This window comes from Syngnathus typhle, linkage group LG1 (genome assembly GCF_033458585.1).
Source record: "Syngnathus typhle isolate RoL2023-S1 ecotype Sweden linkage group LG1, RoL_Styp_1.0, whole genome shotgun sequence".
Classification (NCBI taxonomy): domain Eukaryota; kingdom Metazoa; phylum Chordata; class Actinopteri; order Syngnathiformes; family Syngnathidae; genus Syngnathus; species Syngnathus typhle.
In genome coordinates, this window is record NC_083738.1 from 745,197 (window position 1) to 767,138 (window position 21,942).

General features: G+C 44.3%; 1 protein-coding gene across 1 annotated transcript in view; it reads left to right on the top strand.

Annotated features, from left to right (window-relative positions):
- The first annotated feature begins 8,304 nt into the window (after positions 1–8,304).
- The window catches only part of LOC133162732 (uncharacterized), a 191,866-nt gene continuing 178,228 nt past the window's right edge, over positions 8,305–21,942 (top strand). The window contains exons 1-2 of the mRNA XM_061292136.1: positions 8,305–9,012; positions 15,184–16,602. Coding sequence (XP_061148120.1) covers positions 15,511–16,602 — 1,092 coding nt within the window. The 5' untranslated portion in view covers positions 8,305–9,012; positions 15,184–15,510. The remainder of the gene's footprint in view (positions 9,013–15,183; positions 16,603–21,942) is intronic.

Here is a 21,942-nt window from a genome sequence, read left to right on the forward strand (position 1 = left end):
ACGCTCACGGGTGCTTTAGAGTGCCGAGTTTATTACTGCGCATTAAGAAATGACCACCTCCAACGTTTGGTTTATGTTTTATAAGCATTTTTAATTTTATTGCTTAAATCGCATTTTCTCGGCGAGCTGAGCACTTTTTCTGAATTGTGCCGCTCCCGTCACTCTGGTTAGGTTGGCATAGAAAAAAACGCTCTCGGGTGCTTTAGAGTGCCGAGTTATTCACTGCGCATGGAGAAATGACCACCTCCAACGTTTGGTTTATGTTTTATAAGCATTTTTAATTTTATTGCTTAAATCGCATTTTCTCGGCGAGCTGAGCACTTTTTCTGAATTGTGCCGCTCCCGTCACTCTGGTTAGGTTGGCATCGAAAAAAACGCTCTCGGGTGCTTTAGAGTGCCGAGTTTATCACTGCGCATGAAGAAATGACCACCTCCAACGTTTGGTTTATGTTTTATAAGCATTTTTAATTTTATTGCTTAAATCGCATTTTCTCGGCGAGCTGAGCGCTTTTTCTGAATTGTGCCGCTCCCGTAACTCTGGTTAGGTTGGCATCGAAAAAAACGCTCTCGGGTGCTTTAGAGTGCCGAGTTTATTACTGCGCATTAGGAAATGACCACCTCCAACGTTTGGTTTATGTTTTATAAGCATTTTTAATTTTATTGCTTAAATCGCATTTTCTCGGCGAGCTGAGCGCTTTTTCTGAATTGTGCCGCTCCCGTCACTCTGGTTAGGTTGGCATCGAAAAAAACGCTCTCGGGTGCTTTAGAGTGCCGAGTTTATTACTGCGCATTAAGAAATGACCACCTCCAACGTTTGGTTTATGTTTTATAAGCATTTTTAATTTTATTGCTTAAATCGCATTTTCTCGGCGAGCTGAGCACTTTTTCTGAATTGTGCCGCTCCCGTCACTCTGGTTAGGTTGGCATCGAAAAAAACGCTCTCGGGTGCTTTAGAGTGCCGAGTTTATTACTGCGCATTAAGAAATGACCACCTCCAACGTTTGGTTTATGTTTTATAAGCATTTTTAATTTTATTGCTTAAATCGCATTTTCTCGGCGAGCTGAGCACTTTTTCTGAATTGTGCCGCTCCCGTCACTCTGGTTAGGTTGGCATCGAAAAAAACGCTCTCGGGTGCTTTAGAGTGCCGAGTTTATTACTGCGCATTAAGAAATGACCACCTCCAACGTTTGGTTTATGTTTTATAAGCATTTTTAATTTTATTGCTTAAATCGCATTTTCTCGGCGAGCTGAGCACTTTTTCTGAATTGTGCCGCTCCCGTCACTCTGGTTAGGTTGGCATCGAAAAAAACGCTCTCGGGTGCTTTAGAGTGCCGAGTTATTCACTGCGCATGAAGAAATGACCACCTCCAACGTTTGGTTTATGTTTAATAAGCATTTTTAATTTTATTGCTTGAATCGCATTTTCTCGGCGAGCTGAGCGCTTTTTCTGAATTGTGCCGCTCCCGTAACTCTGGTTAGGTTGGCATCGAAAAAAACGCTCTCGGGTGCTTTAGAGTGCCGAGTTTATCACTGCGCATGAAGAAATGACCACTTCCAACGTTTGGTTTATGTTTTATAAGCATTTTTAATTTTATTGCTTAAATCGCATTTTCTCGGCGAGCTGAGCACTTTTTCTGAATTGTGCCGCTCCCGTCACTCTGGTTAGGTTGGCATCGAAAAAAACGCTCTCGGGTGCTCTAGAGTGCCGAGTTTATTACTGCGCATTAAGAAATGACCACCTCCAACGTTTGGTTTATGTTTTATAAGCATTTTTAATTTTATTGCTTAAATCGCATTTTCTCGGCGAGCTGAGCACTTTTTCTAAATTGTGCCGCTCCCGTCACTCTGGTTAGGTTGGCATCGAAAAAAACGCTCTCGGGTGCTTTAGAGTGCCGAGTTATTCACTGCGCATGAAGAAATGACCACCTCCAACGTTTGGTTTATGTTTTATAAGCATTTTTAATTTTATTGCTTAAATCGGATTTTCTCGGCGAGCTGAGCACTTTTTCTGAATTGTGCCGCTCCCGTCACTCTGGTTAGGTTGGCATCGAAAAAAACGCTCTCGGGTGCTTTAGAGTGCCGAGTTTATCACTGCGCATGAAGAAATGACCACCTCCAACGTTTGGTTTATGTTTTATAAGCATTTTTAATTTTATTGCTTAAATCGCATTTTCTCGGCGAGCTGAGCGCTTTTTCTGAATTGTGCCGCTCCCGTCACTCTGGTTAGGTTGGCATCGAAAAAAACGCTCTCGGGTGCTTTAGAGTGCCGAGTTATTCACTGCGCATGAAGAAATGACCACCTCCAACGTTTGGTTTATGTTTAATAAGCATTTTTAATTTTATTGCTTAAATCGCATTTTCTCGGCGAGCTGAGCGCTTTTTCTGAATTGTGCCGTTCCCGTAACTCTGGTTAGGTTGGCATCGAAAAAAACGCTCTCGGGTGCTTTAGAGTGCCGAGTTTATCACTGCGCATGAAGAAATGACCACTTCCAACGTTTGGTTTATGTTTTATAAGCATTTTTAATTTTATTGCTTAAATCGCATTTTCTCGGCGAGCTGAGCGCTTTTTCTGAATTGTGCCGCTCCCGTAACTCTGGTTAGGTTGGCATCGAAAAAAACGCTCTCGGGTGCTTTAGAGTGCCGAGTTTATCACTGCGCATGAAGAAATGACCACTTCCAACGTTTGGTTTATGTTTTATAAGCATTTTTAATTTTATTGCTTAAATCGCATTTTCTCGGCGAGCTGAGCACTTTTTCTGAATTGTGCCGCTCCCGTCACTCTGGTTAGGTTGGCATCGAAAAAAACGCTCTCGGGTGCTCTAGAGTGCCGAGTTTATTACTGCGCATTAAGAAATGACCACCTCCAACGTTTGGTTTATGTTTTATAAGCATTTTTAATTTTATTGCTTAAATCGCATTTTCTCGGCGAGCTGAGCACTTTTTCTGAATTGTGCCGCTCCCGTCACTCTGGTTAGGTTGGCATCGAAAAAAACGCTCTCGGGTGCTTTAGAGTGCCGAGTTATTCACTGCGCATGAAGAAATGACCACCTCCAACGTTTGGTTTATGTTTTATAAGCATTTTTAATTTTATTGCTTAAATCGCATTTTCTCGGCGAGCTGAGCACTTTTTCTGAATTGTGCCGCTCCCGTCACTCTGGTTAGGTTGGCATCGAAAAAAACGCTCTCGGGTGCTTTAGAGTGCCGAGTTTATCACTGCGCATGAAGAAATGACCACCTCCAACGTTTGGTTTATGTTTTATAAGCATTTTTAATTTTATTGCTTTAATCGCATTTTCTCGGCGAGCTGAGCGCTTTTTCTGAATTGTGCCGCTCCCGTCACTCTGGTTAGGTTGGCATCGAAAAAAACGCTCTCGGGTGCTTTAGAGAGCCGAGTTATTCACTGCGCATGAAGAAATGACCACCTCCAACGTTTGGTTTATGTTTAATAAGCATTTTTAATTTTATTGCTTAAATCGCATTTTCTCGGCGAGCTGAGCGCTTTTTCTGAATTGTGCCGCTCCCGTCACTCTGGTTAGGTTGGCATCGAAAAAAACGCTCTCGGGTGCTTTAGAGTGCCGAGTTATTCACTGCGCATGAAGAAATGACCACCTCCACCGTTTGGTTTATGTTTAATAAGCATTTTTAATTTTATTGCTTAAATCGCATTTTCTCGGCGAGCTGAGCACTTTTTCTGAATTGTGCCGCTCCCGTCACTCTGGTTAGGTTGGCATCGAAAAAAACGCTCTCGGGTGCTTTAGAGTGCCGAGTTTATTACTGCGCATTAAGAAATGACCACCTCCAACGTTTGGTTTATGTTTTATAAGCATTTTTAATTTTATTGCTTAAATCGCATTTTCTCGGCGAGCTGAGCACTTTTTCTGAATTGTGCCGCTCCCGTCACTCTGGTTAGGTTGGCATCGAAAAAAACGCTCTCGGGTGCTTTAGAGTGCCGAGTTATTCACTGCGCACGAAGAAATGACCACCTCCAACGTTTGGTTTATGTTTTATAAGCATTTTTAATTTTATTGCTTAAATCGCATTTTCTCGGCAAGCTGAGCGCTTTTTCTGAATTGTGCCGCTCCCGTCACTCTGGTTAGGTTGGCATCGAAAAAAACGCTCTCGGGTGCTTTAGAGTGCCGAGTTTATTACTGCACATTAAGAAATGACCACCTCCAACGTTTGGTTTATGTTTAATAAGCATTTTTAATTTTATTGCTTAAATCGCATTTTCTCGGCGAGCTGAGCACTTTTTCTGAATTGTGCCGCTCCCGTCACTCTGGTTAGGTTGGCATCGAAAAAAACGCTCTCGGGTGCTTTAGAGTGCCGAGTTTATTACTGCGCATTAAGAAATGACCACCTCCAACGTTTGGTTTATGTTTTATAAGCATTTTTAATTTTATTGCTTAAATCGCATTTTCTCGGCGAGCTGAGCACTTTTTCTGAATTGTGCCGCTCCCGTCACTCTGGTTAGGTTGGCATCGAAAAAAACGCTATCGGGTGCTTTAGAGTGCCGAGTTATTCACTGCGCATGAAGAAATGACCACCTCCAACGTTTGGTTTATGTTTAATAAGCATTTTTAATTTTATTGCTTAAATCGCATTTTCTCGGCGAGCTGAGCACTTTTTCTGAATTGTGCCGCTCCCGTCACTCTGGTTAGGTTGGCATCGAAAAAAACGCTCTCGGGTGCTTTAGAGTGCCGAGTTTATTACTGCGCATTAAGAAATGACCACCTCCAACGTTTGGTTTATGTTTTATAAGCATTTTTAATTTTATTGCTTAAATCGCATTTTCTCGGCGAGCTGAGCACTTTTTCTGAATTGTGCCGCTCCCGTCACTCTGGTTAGGTTGGCATCGAAAAAAACGCTCTCGGGTGCTTTAGAGTGCCGAGTTTATTACTGCGCATTAAGAAATGACCACCTCCAACGTTTGGTTTATGTTTTATAAGCATTTTTAATTTTATTGCTTAAATCGCATTTTCTCGGCGAGCTGAGCGCTTTTTCTGAATTGTGCCGCTCCCGTCACTCTGGTTAGGTTGGCATCGAAAAAAACGCTCTCGGGTGCTTTAGAGTGCCGAGTTATTCACTGCGCATGAAGAAATGACCGCCTCCAACGTTTGGTTTATGTTTAATAAGCATTTTTAATTTTATTGCTTAAATCGCATTTTCTCGGCGAGCTGAGCACTTTTTCTGAATTGTGCCGCTCCCGTCACTCTGGTTAGGTTGGCATCGAAAAAAACGCTCTCGGGTGCTTTAGAGTGCCGAGTTTATTACTGCGCATTAAGAAATGACCACCTCCAACGTTCTGTTTATGTTTTATAAGCATTTTTAATTTTATTGCTTAAATCGCATTTTCTCGGCGAGCTGAGCGCTTTTTCTGAATTGTGCCGCTCCCGTCACTCTGGTTAGGTTGGCATCGAAAAAAACGCTCTCGGGTGCTTTAGAGTGCCGAGTTATTCACTGCGCATGAAGAAATGACCACCTCCAACGTTTGGTTTATGTTTTATAAGCATTTTTAATTTTATTGCTTAAATCGCATTTTCTCGGCGAGCTGAGCACTTTTTCTGAATTGTGCCGCTCCCGTCACTCTGGTTAGGTTGGCATCGAAAAAAACGCTCTCGGGTGCTTTAGAGTGCCGAGTTTATTACTGCGCATTAAGAAATGACCACCTCCAACGTTTGGTTTATGTTTTATAAGCATTTTTAATTTTATTGCTTAAATCGCATTTTCTCGGCGAGCTGAGCACTTTTTCTGAATTGTGCCGCTCCCGTCACTCTGGTTAGGTTGGCATCGAAAAAAACGCTCTCGGGTGCTTTAGAGTGCCGAGTTATTCACTGCGCATGAAGAAATGACCACCTCCAACGTTTGGTTTATGTTTTATAAGCATTTTTAATTTTATTGCTTAAATCGCATTTTCTCGGCGAGCTGAGCGCTTTTTCTGAATTGTGCCGCTCCCGTAACTCTGGTTAGGTTGGCATCGAAAAAAACGCTCTCGGGTGCTTTAGAGTGCCGAGTTTATTACTGCGCATTAAGAAATGACCACCTCCAACGTTTGGTTTATGTTTTATAAGCATTTTTAATTTTATTGCTTAAATCGCATTTTCTCGGCGAGCTGAGCACTTTTTCTGAATTGTGCCGCTCCCGTCACTCTGGTTAGGCTGGCATCGAAAAAAACGCTCTCGGGTGCTTTAGAGTGCCGAGTTTATTACTGCGCATTAAGAAATGACCACCTCCAACGTTTGGTTTATGTTTTATAAGCATTTTTAATTTTATTGCTTAAATCGCATTTTCTCGGCGAGCTGAGCACTTTTTCTGAATTGTGCCGCTCCCGTCACTCTGGTTAGGTTGGCATCGAAAAAAACGCTATCGGGTGCTTTAGAGTGCCGAGTTATTCACTGCGCATGAAGAAATGACCACCTCCAACGTTTGGTTTATGTTTAATAAGCATTTTTAATTTTATTGCTTAAATCGCATTTTCTCGGCGAGCTGAGCACTTTTTCTGAATTGTGCCACTCCCGTCACTCTGGTTAGGTTGGCATCGAAAAAAACGCTCTCGGGTGCTTTAGAGTGCCGAGTTTATTACTGCGCATTAAGAAATGACCACCTCCAACGTTTGGTTTATGTTTTATAAGCATTTTTAATTTTATTGCTTAAATCGCATTTTCTCGGCGAGCTGAGCACTTTTTCTGAATTGTGCCGCTCCCGTCACTCTGGTTAGGTTGGCATCGAAAAAAACGCTCTCGGGTGCTTTAGAGTGCCGAGTTTATTACTGCGCATTAAGAAATGACCACCTCCAACGTTTGGTTTATGTTTTATAAGCATTTTTAATTTTATTGCTTAAATCGCATTTTCTCGGCGAGCTGAGCACTTTTTCTGAATTGTGCCGCTCCCGTCACTTGGCATCGAAAAAAACGCTCTCGGGTGCTTTAGAGTGCCGAGTTATTCACTGCGCATGAAGAAATGACCACCTCCAACGTTTGGTTTATGTTTTATAAGCATTTTTAATTTTATTGCTTAAATCGCATTTTCTCGGCGAGCTGAGCGCTTTTTCTGAATTGTGCCGCTCCCGTCACTCTGGTTAGGTTGGCATCGAAAAAAACGCTCTCGGGTGCTTTAGAGTGCCGAGTTATTCACTGCGCATGAAGAAATGACCACCTCCAACGTTTGGTTTATGTTTAATAAGCATTTTTAATTTTATTGCTTAAATCGCATTTTCTCGGCGAGTTGAGCACTTTTTCTGAATTGTGCCGCTCCCGTCACTCTGGTTAGGTTGGCATCGAAAAAAACGCTCTCGGGTGCTTTAGAGTGCCGAGTTTATTACTGCGCATTAAGAAATGACCACCTCCAACGTTTGGTTTATGTTTAATAAGCATTTTTAATTTTATTGCTTAAATCGCATTTTCTCGGCGAGCTGAGCGCTTTTTCTGAATTGTGCCGCTCCCGTCACTCTGGTTAGGTTGGCATCGAAAAAAACGCTCTCGGGTGCTTTAGAGTGCCGAGTTATTCACTGCGCATGAAGAAATGACCACCTCCAACGTTTGGTTTATGTTTAATAAGCATTTTTAATTTTATTGCTAAAATCGCATTTTCTCGGCGAGCTGAGCACTTTTTCTGAATTGTGCCGCTCCCGTCACTCTGGTTAGGTTGGCATCGAAAAAAACGCTCTCGGGTGCTTTAGAGTGCCGAGTTTATTACTGCGCATTAGGAAATGACCACCTCCAACGTTTGGTTTATGTTTTATAAGCATTTTTAATTTTATTGCTTAAATCGCATTTTCTCGGCGAGCTGAGCGCTTTTTCTGAATTGTGCCGCTCCCGTCACTCTGGTTAGGTTGGCATCGAAAAAAACGCTCTCGGGTGCTTTAGAGTGCCGAGTTTATTACTGCGCATTAAGAAATGACCACCTCCAACGTTTGGTTTATGTTTTATAAGCATTTTTAATTTTATTGCTTAAATCGCATTTTCTCGGCGAGCTGAGCACTTTTTCTGAATTGTGCCGCTCCCGTCACTCTGGTTAGGTTGGCATCGAAAAAAACGCTCTCGGGTGCTTTAGAGTGCCGAGTTTATTACTGCGCATTGAGAAATGACCACCTCCAACGTTTGGTTTATGTTTTATAAGCATTTTTAATTTTATTGCTTAAATCGCATTTTCTCGGCGAGCTGAGCACTTTTTCTGAATTGTGCCGCTCCCGTCACTCTGGTTAGGTTGGCATCGAAAAAAACGCTCTCGGGTGCTTTAGAGTGCCGAGTTTATTACTGCGCATTAAGAAATGACCACCTCCAACGTTTGGTTTATGTTTTATAAGCATTGTTAGATAAATTGTATATATATGTTATCATGCGTTCCCTAATGAGTACTTATTAATAAGTTATTGCGCAGAATGCTTGCTGTTTCGCCTTGCAGACGTCCACCAGTCCACAACAAGTCATACGATGCTGTCTGGGGCTTCCTGACCTTCTACACCTCTGGGAATCCAAGAAAGTTGCTGATAGCTCAATCTACTCTGTTGATGTCTGCACATGACATTCTGTCCTTGCATTCCTTTCCCATGGCGTCCTGTCTGTAACTACTTGTTTCACATAGAATACTTGTTTATGTCCTTGCGCTCCTTTATTTTCTCGTGAGACTAGGCCATGCTTTCCCCCCCACCTGTTAGGGGCTGGTCTCACATTGTAGATAGGGCATCCCTTAATAAAAAGAGCGAGGGGTGTGACAGATCTTTAGTGTTTTCTGGACTGCTGTAAGTCTGGTTGCACTCCTCGCGAGAAAAGACTCAACATTCTGCCTCACTGGTTTTGTCTGCTGATCCTTTTGCTGATTTTGAACCTGACAGATTTTTGGGGGCTCGTCCGGGATCTCAATAGACCGACTTCGGGTTCCGGCTGACTTTTCGACGCAGGACAAGTCCTTGGCCAAGGCATAGAAAGGAAACCCTTTTCACGGGGCTGTCTCGATCAGTCAGCTGGACGCCGGAGTGGTTGACGAGATCGTCCGAGGGAAAGGCCCAGCGGACTGTGAGTATGAATGTTGATTCTGTTGAAAGGAATGGAAGTGTAGTGGCAAGAGGTCACTTGAAACCTTGACAATTCTAGACCCTATCAAGTGCATATTTAGAGACAGTTAAATTCTGTATGGGATGCTGGAGTCCCCTGACGTAAACATCAGTTAAATTCCACAGGAGGGCAGACTCCTCTGTTTTCTAAAGAAATAAAGAAGTACAGGTAGTTGGAGCAGTTAAATCCCGCTGAGGTGTGGTGGGGCCTCCTCACTAACCTTCCTACTGTGTTAGTTTTCTGCTGCCATCTGTGGTGGGTTTTCCTTATCCCTTGTTTAGCTGGTTTGGCTTCTTTCTCCGTGAAAAGATAGGTTTTATATTTACTTTGGGAAAAAGGTAAAGATAAGTTTTCCTTACACAATAGGAAGGTTAAAGAGTTGTTAAAATCCACTGGAGGGCGGGCTCCCCTGCTTGCCTGTGAGACGATAGGAATGCGCATTGTGTGTGTGTGTGCGTGTGTATGGTTTGACTGAGAGTGACCTCATTTGAGCTCTGATTTGAGGTTTGAGTCCTCTGTATAAACACGCAGGAGTGTAAACAGTGGCTTTGTGTGGACGAAAGCAAGGATTCTCCGTTTCCTCCGGAGACCCACCACACATCGAACATTTATCCACTGTCCTGTAAACTAAATTGGCTTTAGGACACTGCGGGTGCCATTCAAATTGCCAAATCCGTAAACTAAACAAATAAATCATGGGGACAGCAAATAGCAAGCAAAAGCCGCTGCCCCGACATGAATTGAAATGCAAAGATTGGACATTGATGGAAGCAGTTGACCCCGAAAATGTAAAATATCTTGACAAATGGATAACCGATTACAAATTTGACGGTCAGCTGAAAACAAATTCGTTGAATAACCTAAAGCAATCAATTGGTGCTAAATGCGGTGTAAAGAGGAATAACGACGGATATCATCTAATAGTAAAATGGGAATTGGAGGCTGAGAAGAGAAAATGTGGGCAGATAAGAGAAAGACTGAGAGATAAGGAAGACGGAGGAAAGATAAAAAAGAACTTGTTGTTGCACAGGCAGGAGGATGATGAGACAGTGTCAGCGCGGGCTCGCTTGAAGGCCAAAGCTGACGATGCGATGAATGAGGATGAAAAGAATGATCACTCTATAGAGACGGAGATTGCAGCACGCCAAAGTGAACCAATTTTCCCGTCTCTGTACCCCAAATTACCAAGCACAAATCATCCTCCTGAGTATGGTGCTTCTGCTCGTGGTGTGTTGACGCGGAGCCGTGCTCGTGGTGTGTTGACGCGGGGCCGTGCTAAGTTGGTTCCTTCGGCTGACGCAGACGCATACCCGATGATTGAAGTGGCGAATCCTCATGATGAGGGAGGACCCACAATTTTAGTATACAGAACATGGACCCACGCTGATATAAAATCAGCAATTGAGGGTATAGCGTTGCCCACTGAAGATGTTGATCAATATTGTACCGACATGAGACAACTCATTGCTTCATACAATTTGAGAGGCGATGAAGTACAACAGGTTTTTATGGCATCTTTAACCAAACATTGGGCAAGCGTTAAAGGCACCTGGGATCCCTTTGATTCCCGGGGCCGTCCATTGGAATGTAACGGGGTGCCATTACAAAGAGAAATTGACCAACTATTGGGCAGGATCAAAATAAAATTTGAACGTAGGGCAAATTACACAGACATTGGCCGAACCAAACAAAAAGAAGATGAGTTGTTTGAAGACTTTAGGCACAGACTCGAGAGAGTGTTCAAGGCCAATAGTGGCTTGGAGCATGGATCTGATGTTTATGACCAACAACTCAAAAACGCTCTACATGCAAATTCGCGACCAGCAATCCAGAGCTGGATCACTAAACATATGATCACTTTCCCGACATCTACCTTGCCACAGTTCATTGATCATGCTATACACGCCGAAAAGGTTGTCAATGCGAAAAGAGCGAAAGAGAAGGGGAAAATGGGCACCGTGTTTTTTGTTAAAGGAGAGCAGTCTGAGATGTTTTATCAAAATAAGACCTTCGAACCGCGCCTGGAGGGGCGTGGTCGTAACAAATTCCGTGGCAAGGGTAGAGGGGGGTACAGTCGTGATTCTCCCAATTATGGAACAAATGACCAGCCCGCTTCAGGTCAGTCAAGACGGTACAATGCTGGACCTCCCGTTTGCTGGTCATGTGGGAAAACAGGCCATATAGCAAGAAACTGCCCAGATAATCACAAGGGTGGGGGTAGACCTCCCTTATGACTGGCCGAAGGTCAAAATACAGTTGAAACAACTGTCTTGCCAACAGCTCCCCCTGTTGATGTAGATTTGAACATTCAAGATTTGTTGATGAACAATGTTGAGAAGCCAGTGATAACTCTATTCGTAAACGGGACTCCAATAACCTTTTTGTGTGACTCAGGGGCATGTGTGACCACGTGTCGTGACATACCTGCAGATGTGCAAAGTAACGGTAGATCCTTTTGGGTGAGAGCAGCGAATGGGCTGGCAACCCCAGTTCCCCAGTCTCGACCAGTTTGGATACGGGACCCAGAAGGGGGAAGTTGTTGCATTCCCATTTTGCTGATGCCCAGTTGCCCTATTAATTTGCTAGGTAGAGACGCTCTCACTGCCCTTGGGCTTTCCCTTGTGTCTCTTAATGGTCAAATTGCTGTCAAAAGGCGACACCAGTTACAGATATTTGGCCAATTTCACTGCTACTATTTTTATTCATTGGATTTGGCTGACGCAGAAGTGATGGAATTTGGTTCCCCTCTTTTGGCCCGTGTGGCCACCCTTTTGCGCTGCCCTGAACAAGCAATGGAAGCCAATCAACTATACATAACTATGTGGCATAAAGACACACCGGGTCCTGATCACAACTACGAGAACATGCTTGAGGCTGCTACACCTGCCACCTTGACAACTTCTTTCCTTCTGCACGATGGTGAGAGCCGTGCTTGTGTAGTCATACAAGCGGCTCCCCCTGCTGTGCAGAAGTTACACGTGTCTCCCACTCCGCTCCACATCTCTCTCTACAGGCCTCACACCGCAGCCTGGCAGAGTTTAGGATTTATGGCTGGTGATGCCTTGGCAGCTTCTGACTGGACTCAGGTTAATCCTGACTCCTTTTACAGTCCTTCCACCAAGCTCTTCAAACAAAATATGACTAAAGCCTTGTCATTCATTAGTGGAATCCACGCTGATCCTGGTGTTGAGCAAACACCCTCATCTTGAGATTATGTGTTGACGTCCGATGACGAGCACATCCTCGCTGAGGTCCCAAGTCATCTTTGGTCTGCGGGTCCTTCTGACGTTGGTTTAGTGAAAGGTGCGCTTCCTGTTGTCATAAGACCTAAAACTGAATACCGCCCTTGTGTGAGGCAGTATCCTTTAAAACCTGATGCCTTACAGGGTATAGCACCTGTTATTTCTGATTTATTAAAAGCAGGTGTCATCGTTCCTTGCCCGGATTCTCCTTGCAATACCCCAATTTTCCCTGTAAAGAAGGCACCCCCTTCTGTGGGGTGGAGAATGGTGCAAGACTTGCAAGCTGTAAACAATGCTGTTATTCAGAGAGCGCCTTGTGTCCCTGACCCGCATACTTTGTTGAATTCATTGACACCTGATGCGAAAATCTTCACAGTGATTGACATTAGCAATGCTTTTTTCTCTGTCCCTATTGCAAAAGAGAGTCAGTTTTGGTTTGCGTTTACATATGCTGGCTCAAGGTACACCTTTTCAAGGTTACCACAAGGGTACTGTGAAAGCCCGACAATTTACTCCCAGGTGATGGCAGCCAGCATGGCTAAATTTGTCCCGCCGATAGGAAGTCAGATCTTGCTTTATGTTGATGACATTTTGATAGCATCTCCTGATTTTGCCTCTTGCCAAACAGACACGCTTGCAGTGCTGCATCACTTGGCAAGTGAAGGCCACAAGGTCAGCAAGAACAAGCTTCAACTGTGGTCTGCTGAAATTAAGTATCTAGGCCACAATCTAAGTTCCCAAGGTCGATCCATAATTGAAAGCAGAAAAGCCTCTATTTTACAAGCTCCTAAGCCACTAACAAAGAAGCAAATGATGTCTTTTTTGGGTCTCACAGGTTATTGTAGAAACTGGATACTTGATTATGCCCAAATTGTTGCTCCTCTGTCCAAATTGATGTATGTGGAAGACATCTCAATGTCCGCTCACTTAAAATGGACTCCTGAAGCCGAGGATGCTTTTGTTTTGATCAAACAGGCTTTGGTCTCCAGCTCCACTCTAGCCTTACCCGACTATGATAAGGTGTTTGTCCAGACTGTTGACTGCAAAGGTCATTACATGACCTCTGTTTTGCTCCAATCACATGGCTCAAAATTGCGTCCTATTGCTTTTTATTCCTCTAAACTGGACAGTGTTGCATGTGCTCTCCCACCATGCGTGAGGGCCGTGGTGGCAGCCTCCATGGCTGTGGAGAGCAGTGCTGGTGTTGTGTTATTTCATCCTTTAACACTGAAAGTTCCTCATGCTGTCTCGGCTCTTCTGCTACAGACTAATATGACCTTTCTGTCGCCTGCGCGTCATCTTTCTTGCATGGCTACGTTGCTGTCTCAGCCGCATCTGACCGTTGAAAGATGCACGACACTCAATCCTGCCACTCTCATTCCCCTTCCTGACGATGGCGAATTCCATGATTGTGTCGATGCTGCCCAACAGATTGCAAAGGCTCGGCCTGATTTGGAAGATACGCCTCTGCCAGATGGTCATGTGGTTTTTGTTGATGGGTCTTCTAAGAAGAATGAATCTGGTGTGACCCTTACTGGGTATGCCATTGTTACTGCCGACGTGGTTTTGGAGGCTGCTAAACTGCCATCCAATATGTCGGCACAGGCCGCTGAGCTCATTGCTTTGACTGGGGCCTGCAAATTGTTTGCAAACAAGTCCGTTACTATCTGGACTGATGGTCAGTATGCTTTTGCTACAGTGCATGTTTTTGCTCAGCAGTGGAGCAACCGTGGCATGATAACTTCTACAGGGAAGCCCGTCTCCCATTCCGCTATACTAACTCAACTTTTGGATGCTGTCCAGCTGCCTTTGAAGGTAGCGGTTTGCAAGTGTGCTGCTCACACTGCGGGCTCTGATCCTGTTTCTCTCGGTAATGCTTTTGCTGACAAATCCGCTAAGGCCGCTGCGGAAGGCCTGCTTCATGTCCTCTCGTCTCTCACGGCTCATGATTCAATGTCACACATCTCCCCTGATGTGTTGCTTGACATGCAGTCTCAGAGCCCCTCCCAGGAACGACTCTCTTGGGAAAAGCGGGGTGCAACTAAAAACACCGATGGTCTTTTTGTGTGACCTTTGGGCAAACCTGTTTTGCCTCGTAGCTTGTTCAAATGGGCTGCTATTTCAAGTCACGGGGTCACCCATGTCTCGGCGGGAGGTATGGTGAAACAAGTCGAGGCTATTTATACAACATACGGCTTTGCCGCTTTTTCACAACGATTTTGCAGAGCGTGTTTGATCTGTGCTAAACATAACCCACAAGGCAATTTAAGACCTCAGAGAGGGAAATTCCCGACTCCATTGTACCCGTTTCAGACAATACATATGGATTATATCCAATTACATAAATGTGAAGGGAAAGAATATTGATTGGTCATAATAGACGCATTTTCTAAATGGGTAGAAATTCTGGCCGAGACATGCAGATGCACTCACAGTGGCAAAAGCCTTATGCAAAGACATCATTCCAAGGTACGGTATTCCAGAAACAATTTATAGCGACAATGGTCCACATTTTGTAAATCAAATAGTGCATAACATTGGGAGAATGTTCCACATAAATGTAAAGAACCATTGTTCATACAGACCGCAATCCGCTGGCCTGGTTGAGAGAGCGAACCAGTCTATAAAAAACAGATTAAAGAAATGTATGGAAGAAACAAAACGATCGTGGACTCAGTGTTTAGACCTGGTTAAAATGTACATAAATATTACAAGTACAACAGGGCTAACTCCTTATGAAACTATGTTTGGGAGACCTTACAGGCTTCCTCAGTTCAAAAACACATGGGAGATCCCCGAGGAAGCCACGTTAGCTGATTACATGAGGAAAATGTTGGAACGTCAAAAGATTCTAACCAATAACACTGATGATGAACCCATTTCTCTGCAGGAAGACCCCAAGGTGGTACCGGGAGACTGGGTTTTGATCAGGAGTATCAAGAGGAAGAATTGGCATTCACCCAAGTGGGAAGGTCCCTTTTTGGTACTACTCACGACACCTAATGCTTTAAAAATAGCCGAACGCAACACGTGGATTCATTTAACTCATTGTAAAAAAGTGATCTCCGCAGACCCAACCTAAGTACGGAAGGTGAGCAAAGTCTGGTAATAGTGCCTGATTCTGGTGTCAAGATCCAGGGTTGACACGAAAGCTAGCAGAAGAATTCCAAGACGCCAACCCGAAGCTCAGGGTGTTGACTCTGGGGAGATCCAAAACATGAGCATTAGAGAGTCATTTGGTGAGTGCTTTAATCGGGCTGTAGCCTGCGCGAAGTCTACCATGTGCTTTTGGTTGTTTTTGATGGTTTGTGTTACCATTATATTTTTTTCAGGGGTTACTTTATCTGGAGGGATAGAGTGCCATGAGCCTCGCACATTATTCTCTCAGGCGACTGCTAACGCTAATTCTAGTCGATGTGGCTCATGGGGAGAACTTGCTAGACATAAGCGCGACACTAAATCCCCTTTTGGTCATGTTGTTTGTGTTCCAGGAGCCGTCCGTGTTCCAACCTGTGTACCATGGCTTTTGTCTTGGGCTTATAATAACTCATTAATGTTTACTGTGGCTCCTAACACATCTTCTTCTATTATTTTACCTTTGAAAAGTTTGAAGGGGTTTCGTAATGGTCGCCCCACTACTGGAGATAGATGGCTCGGGTATTGGTGGTATTTGACTGGCCACCCGGTTAACACCGGCTGGGGCACCCTTGTCACCACGCAAATGCGGGGGTATTGGCCCTCTGGTTCCAGTGACGAGGCTGTGTTCTTTGCTAAACGAGTGACTTTGATAAATCGGGGCACAAGCCTCCTTTTGACTCTTACACTCCCTGACGGTCATATTCGTCCTCCAAATGCCACCTTGTTTAACACTTCTTGTTGGGGTTTTCAACTGTGGGCTTGGTCCTCTGGAACCGATCCTCGCTTTCCTATTGCTATTTGCCTTAATAGAACAATGTCGGTCGCGGACCGTCCCGTTACAAATAGATACACCTTGTCAGCGGGAGCAAAAATCACGAGTACGCTCCTCACTGATGTAGACAGCTATTTTGTGGCCTCCACAGGGATAAGCGGTCATACTAACAACTGGCTTCTTATGGCTGAGCAGGCCGCAAAGATGGCTGGCGCTAGTTGCATTGCATGCATGGGTCCCAGACCTCTTTTGAAAATCATACCTGCAAATATAGGCCCTAAGTGTGCTGTCGTTTTGATGTTAGACTCGTCCATTTCACCCGCTCACGATTGTTTTAGATGGGATACGGTTTACCCTGTTGCCCCTATGACAAAGCATAAACCCCTTTTTTCGTCTGTTGTAGCTATGGGTGATTTTACATGCATTAGATTACCTGGTACCGGTGTGATGCTCGGCGCCCTGCCTGCTCCGTGGTGTGGGTCCGTGACCGAGGTCACGGCCCCTTTTTTGCCCATTGCTCGTTGTGATATTTGGTTTTGGTGTAATAGTAACAAACTTTATGATAGGTTGCCTTTCGACAGCGCTGGAATTTGCGCTTTGGTAACCCTATTGCTACCTGTTCATTTGATACCAATGTCCTCTTATGATCTAACGTCTTTTGCTAAGTCCGTAGTGCCCAAATTCTGGCCGAGAACGAAACGAGACGCCGAATGGCGGGGCACAGCTAATCCAACCTACATCGACGCCATTGGTGTTCCTAGGGGAGTGCCGGATGAGTATAAGCTGGTGAATCAGATAGCAGCTGGTTTTGAATCCGCCCTGTGTTGGTGGTGTACTCTTAACAAAAATGTTGACAGGATTAACTACGTCCATTACAACGTGCAGAGGCTTGGAAACTGGACCGAGGCGGGTTTCAAGGCGGTCCACTCCCAACTGGCCGCTACTTCCCTCATGGCTTTCCAGAATCGAATGGCCCTTGACATGCTACTCTCAAGAGAGGGCGGTGTCTGCGCCATGTTCGGTGAGCAATGTTGCACTTTTATTCCAAATAACACTGCGGCCGACGGAAGCCTGTCCCAGGCCCTTGAGGGCCTGCGGGCCTTGAACGGGAAGATGAAGGAGCACAGTGGAGTGAACACGGAGGTTTGGGCCAACTGGTTGAACGTGTTCGGAAAGTACCGCGCCCTGGTTTCCTCTGCCCTGGTCTCCGTTGCCGTTTTCTCTGCCATTTTGACCTTGTGTGGATGTTGTTGCATCCCTTGTCTCCGATCCCTAATTAACAGGCTAATTACGGCTGCTATCTCTCCACCAGCTGAGACTTTCCCGTTGCTCCTAAGGGATGACCTTTCGGTCGACGGGGGTTCCTTCTCTATTGACGACCCGGTCAGCGAATCTGTTGTGGTAAACTTGTCCGATTTGTTTTCTGACCCGGGCTTTGCCGATTGTGACTCAGTTTCCTCCCGTGTGTAAGTTGGTTCCTGCGAAATGTGATCCCTGTGGCTGTAAATCTTTTTGAAGTGGCCATATGGGTGATGGGTTGGTCTCCGGGAACTTATGATAAACAGGGGGGAATTGTTAGATAAATTGTATATATATGTTATCATGCGTTCCCTAATGAGTACTTATTAATAAGTTATTGCGCAGAATGCTTGCTGTTTCGCCTTGCAGACGTCCACCAGTCCACAACAAGTCATACGATGCTGTCTGGGGCTTCCTGACCTTCTACACCTCTGGGAATCCAAGAAAGTTGCTGATAGCTCAATCTACTCTGTTGATGTCTGCACATGACATTCTGTCCTTGCATTCCTTTCCCATGGCGTCCTGTCTGTAACTACTTGTTTCACATAGAATACTTGTTTATGTCCTTGCGCTCCTTTATTTTCTCGTGAGACTAGGCCATGCTTTCCCCCCCACCTGTTAGGGGCTGGTCTCACATTGTAGATAGGGCATCCCTTAATAAAAAGAGCGAGGGGTGTGACAGATCTTTAGTGTTTTCTGGACTGCTGTAAGTCTGGTTGCACTCCTCGCGAGAAAAGACTCAACATTCTGCCTCACTGGTTTTGTCTGCTGATCCTTTTGCTGATTTTGAACCTGACAAGCATTTTTAATTTTATTGCTTAAATCGCATTTTCTCGGCGAGCTGAGCGCTTTTTCTGAATTGTGCCGCTCCCGTCACTCTGGTTAGGTTGGCATCGAAAAAAACGCTCTCGGGTGCTTTAGAGTGCCGAGTTTATCACTGCGCATGAAGAAATGACCACCTCCAACGTTTGGTTTATGTTTTATAAGCATTTTTAATTTTATTGCTTAAATCGCATTTTCTCGGCGAGCTGAGCGCTTTTTCTGAATTGTGCCGCTCCCGTAACTCTGGTTAGGTTGGCATCGAAAAAAACGCTCTCGGGTGCTTTAGAGTGCCGAGTTTATCACTGCGCATGAAGAAATGACCACTTCCAACGTTTGGTTTATGTTTTATAAGCATTTTTAATTTTATTGCTTAAATCGCATTTTCTCGGCGAGCTGAGCACTTTTTCTGAATTGTGCCGCTCCCGTCACTCTGGTTAGGTTGGCATCGAAAAAAACGCTCTCGGGTGCTTTAGAGTGCCGAGTTTATTACTGCGCATGAAGAAATGACCACCTCCAACGTTTGGTTTATGTTTTATAAGCATTTTTAATTTTATTGCTTAAATCGCATTTTCTCGGCGAGCTGAGCACTTTTTCTGAATTGTGCCGCTCCCGTCACTCTGGTTAGGTTGGCATCGAAAAAAACGCTCTCGGGTGCTTTAGAGTGCCGAGTTTATCACTGCGCATGAAGAAATGACCACCTCCAACGTTTGGTTTATGTTTTATAAGCATTTTTAATTTTATTGCTTAAATCGCATTTTCTCGGCGAGCTGAGCGCTTTTTCTGAATTGTGCCGCTCCCGTCACTCTGGTTAGGTTGGCATCGAAAAAAACGCTCTCGGGTGCTTTAGAGTGCCGAGTTATTCACTGCGCATTAAGAAATGACCACCTCCAACGTTTGGTTTATGTTTTATAAGCATTTTTAATTTTATTGCTTAAATCGCATTTTCTCGGCGAGCTGAGCACTTTTTCTGAATTGTGCCGCTCCCGTCACTCTGGTTAGGTTGGCATCGAAAAAAACGCTCTCGGGTGCTTTAGAGTGCCGAGTTTATTACTGCGCATTGAGAAATGACCACCTCCAACGTTTGGTTTATGTTTTATAAGCATTTTTAATTTTATTGCTTAAATCGCATTTTCTCGGCGAGCTGAGCACTTTTTCTGAATTGTGCCGCTCCCGTCACTCTGGTTAGGTTGGCATCGAAAAAAACGCTCTCGGGTGCTTTAGAGTGCCGAGTTTATCACTGCGCATGAAGAAATGACCACCTCCAACGTTTGGTTTATGTTTTATAAGCATTTTTAATTTTATTGCTTAAATCGCATTTTCTCGGCGAGCTGAGCGCTTTTTCTGAATTGTGCCGCTCCCGTCACTCTGGTTAGGTTGGCATCGAAAAAAACGCTCTCGGGTGCTTTAGAGTGCCGAGTTATTCACTGCGCATGAAGAAATGACCACCTCCAATGTTTGGTTTATGTTTAATAAGCATTTTTAATTTTATTGCTTAAATCGCATTTTCTCGGCGAGCTGAGCGCTTTTTCTGAATTGTGCCGCTCCCGTCACTCTGGTTAGGTTGGCATCGAAAAAAACGCTCTCGGGTGCTTTAGAGTGCCGAGTTATTCACTGCGCATGAAGAAATGACCACCTCCAACGTTTGGTTTATGTTTAATAAGCATTTTTAATTTTATTGCTTAAATCGCATTTTCTCGGCGAGCTGAGCACTTATTCTGAATTGTGCCGCTCCCGTCACTCTGGTTAGGTTGGCATCGAAAAAAACGCTCTCGGGTACTTTAGAGTAACGAGTTTATTACTGCGCATTAAGAAATGACCACCTCCAACGTTTGGTTTATGTTTTATAAGCATTTTTAATTTTATTGCTTAAATCGCATTTTCTCGGCGAGCTGAGCACTTTTTCTGAATTGTGCCGCTCCCGTCACTCTGGTTAGGTTGGCATCGAAAAAAACGCTCTCGGGTGCTTTAGAGTGCCGAGTTTATTACTGCGCATTAAGAAATGACCACCTCCAACGTTTGGTTTATGTTTTAAAAGCATTTTTAATTTTATTGCTTAAATCGCATTTTCTCGGCGAGCTGAGCACTTTTTCTGAATTGTGCCGCTCCCGTCACTCTGGTTAGGTTGGCATCGAAAAAAACGCTCTCGGGTGCTTTAGAGTGCCGAATTTATCACTGCGCATGAAGAAATGACCACCTCCAACGTTTGGTTTATGTTTTATAAGCATTTTTAATTTTATTGCTTAAATCGCATTTTCTCGGCGAGCTGAGCGCTTTTTCTGAATTGTGCCGCTCCCGTCACTCTGGTTAGGTTGGCATCGAAGAAAACGCTCTCGGGTGCTTTAGAGTGCCGAGTTTATCACTGCGCATGAAGAAATGACCACCTCCAACGTTTGGTTTATGTTTTATAAGCATTTTTAATTTTATTGCTTAAATCGCATTTTCTCGGCGAGCTGAGCGCTTTTTCTGAATTGTGCCGCTCCCGTAACTCTGGTTAGGTTGGCATCGAAAAAAACGCTCTCGGGTGCTTTAGAGTGCCGAGTTTATCACTGCGCATGAAGAAATGACCACTTCCAACGTTTGGTTTATGTTTTATAAGCATTTTTAATTTTATTGCTTAAATCGCATTTTCTCGGCGAGCTGAGCACTTTTTCTGAATTGTGCCGCTCCCGTCACTCTGGTTAGGTTGGCATCGAAAAAAACGCTCTCGGGTGCTCTAGAGTGCCGAGTTTATTACTGCGCATTAAGAAATGACCACCTCCAACGTTTGGTTTATGTTTTATAAGCATTTTTAATTTTATTGCTTAAATCGCATTTTCTCGGCGAGCTGAGCACTTTTTCTGAATTGTGCCGCTCCCGTCACTCTGGTTAGGTTGGCATCGAAAAAAACGCTCTCGGGTGCTTTAGAGTGCCGAGTTTATTACTGCGCATGAAGAAATGACCACCTCCAATGTTTGGTTTATGTTTAATAAGCATTTTTAATTTTATTGCTTAAATCGCATTTTCTCGGCGAGCTGAGCGCTTTTTCTGAATTGTGCCGCTCCCGTCACTCTGGTTAGGTTGGCATCGAAAAAAACGCTCTCGGGTGCTTTAGAGTGCCGAGTTATTCACTGCGCATGAAGAAATGACCACCTCCAACGTTTGGTTTATGTTTAATAAGCATTTTTAATTTTATTGCTTAAATCGCATTTTCTCGGCGAGCTGAGCACTTTTTCTGAATTGTGCCGCTCCCGTCACTCTGGTTAGGTTGGCATCGAAAAAAACGCTCTCGGGTGCTTTAGAGTGCCGAGTTTATTACTGCGCATTAGGAAATGACCACCTCCAACGTTTGGTTTATGTTTTATAAGCATTTTTATTTTTATTGCTTAAATCGCATTTTCTCGGCGAGCTTAGCGCTTTTTCTGAATTGTGCCGCTCCCGTCACTCTGGTTAGGTTGGCATCGAAAAAAACGCTCTCGGGTGCTTTAGAGTGCCGAGTTTATTACTGCGCATTAAGAAATGACCACCTCCAACGTTTGGTTTATGTTTTATAAGGATTTTTAATTTTATTGCTTAAATCGCATTTTCTCGGCGAGCTGAGCACTTTTTCTGAATTGTGCCGCTCCCGTCACTCTGGTTAGG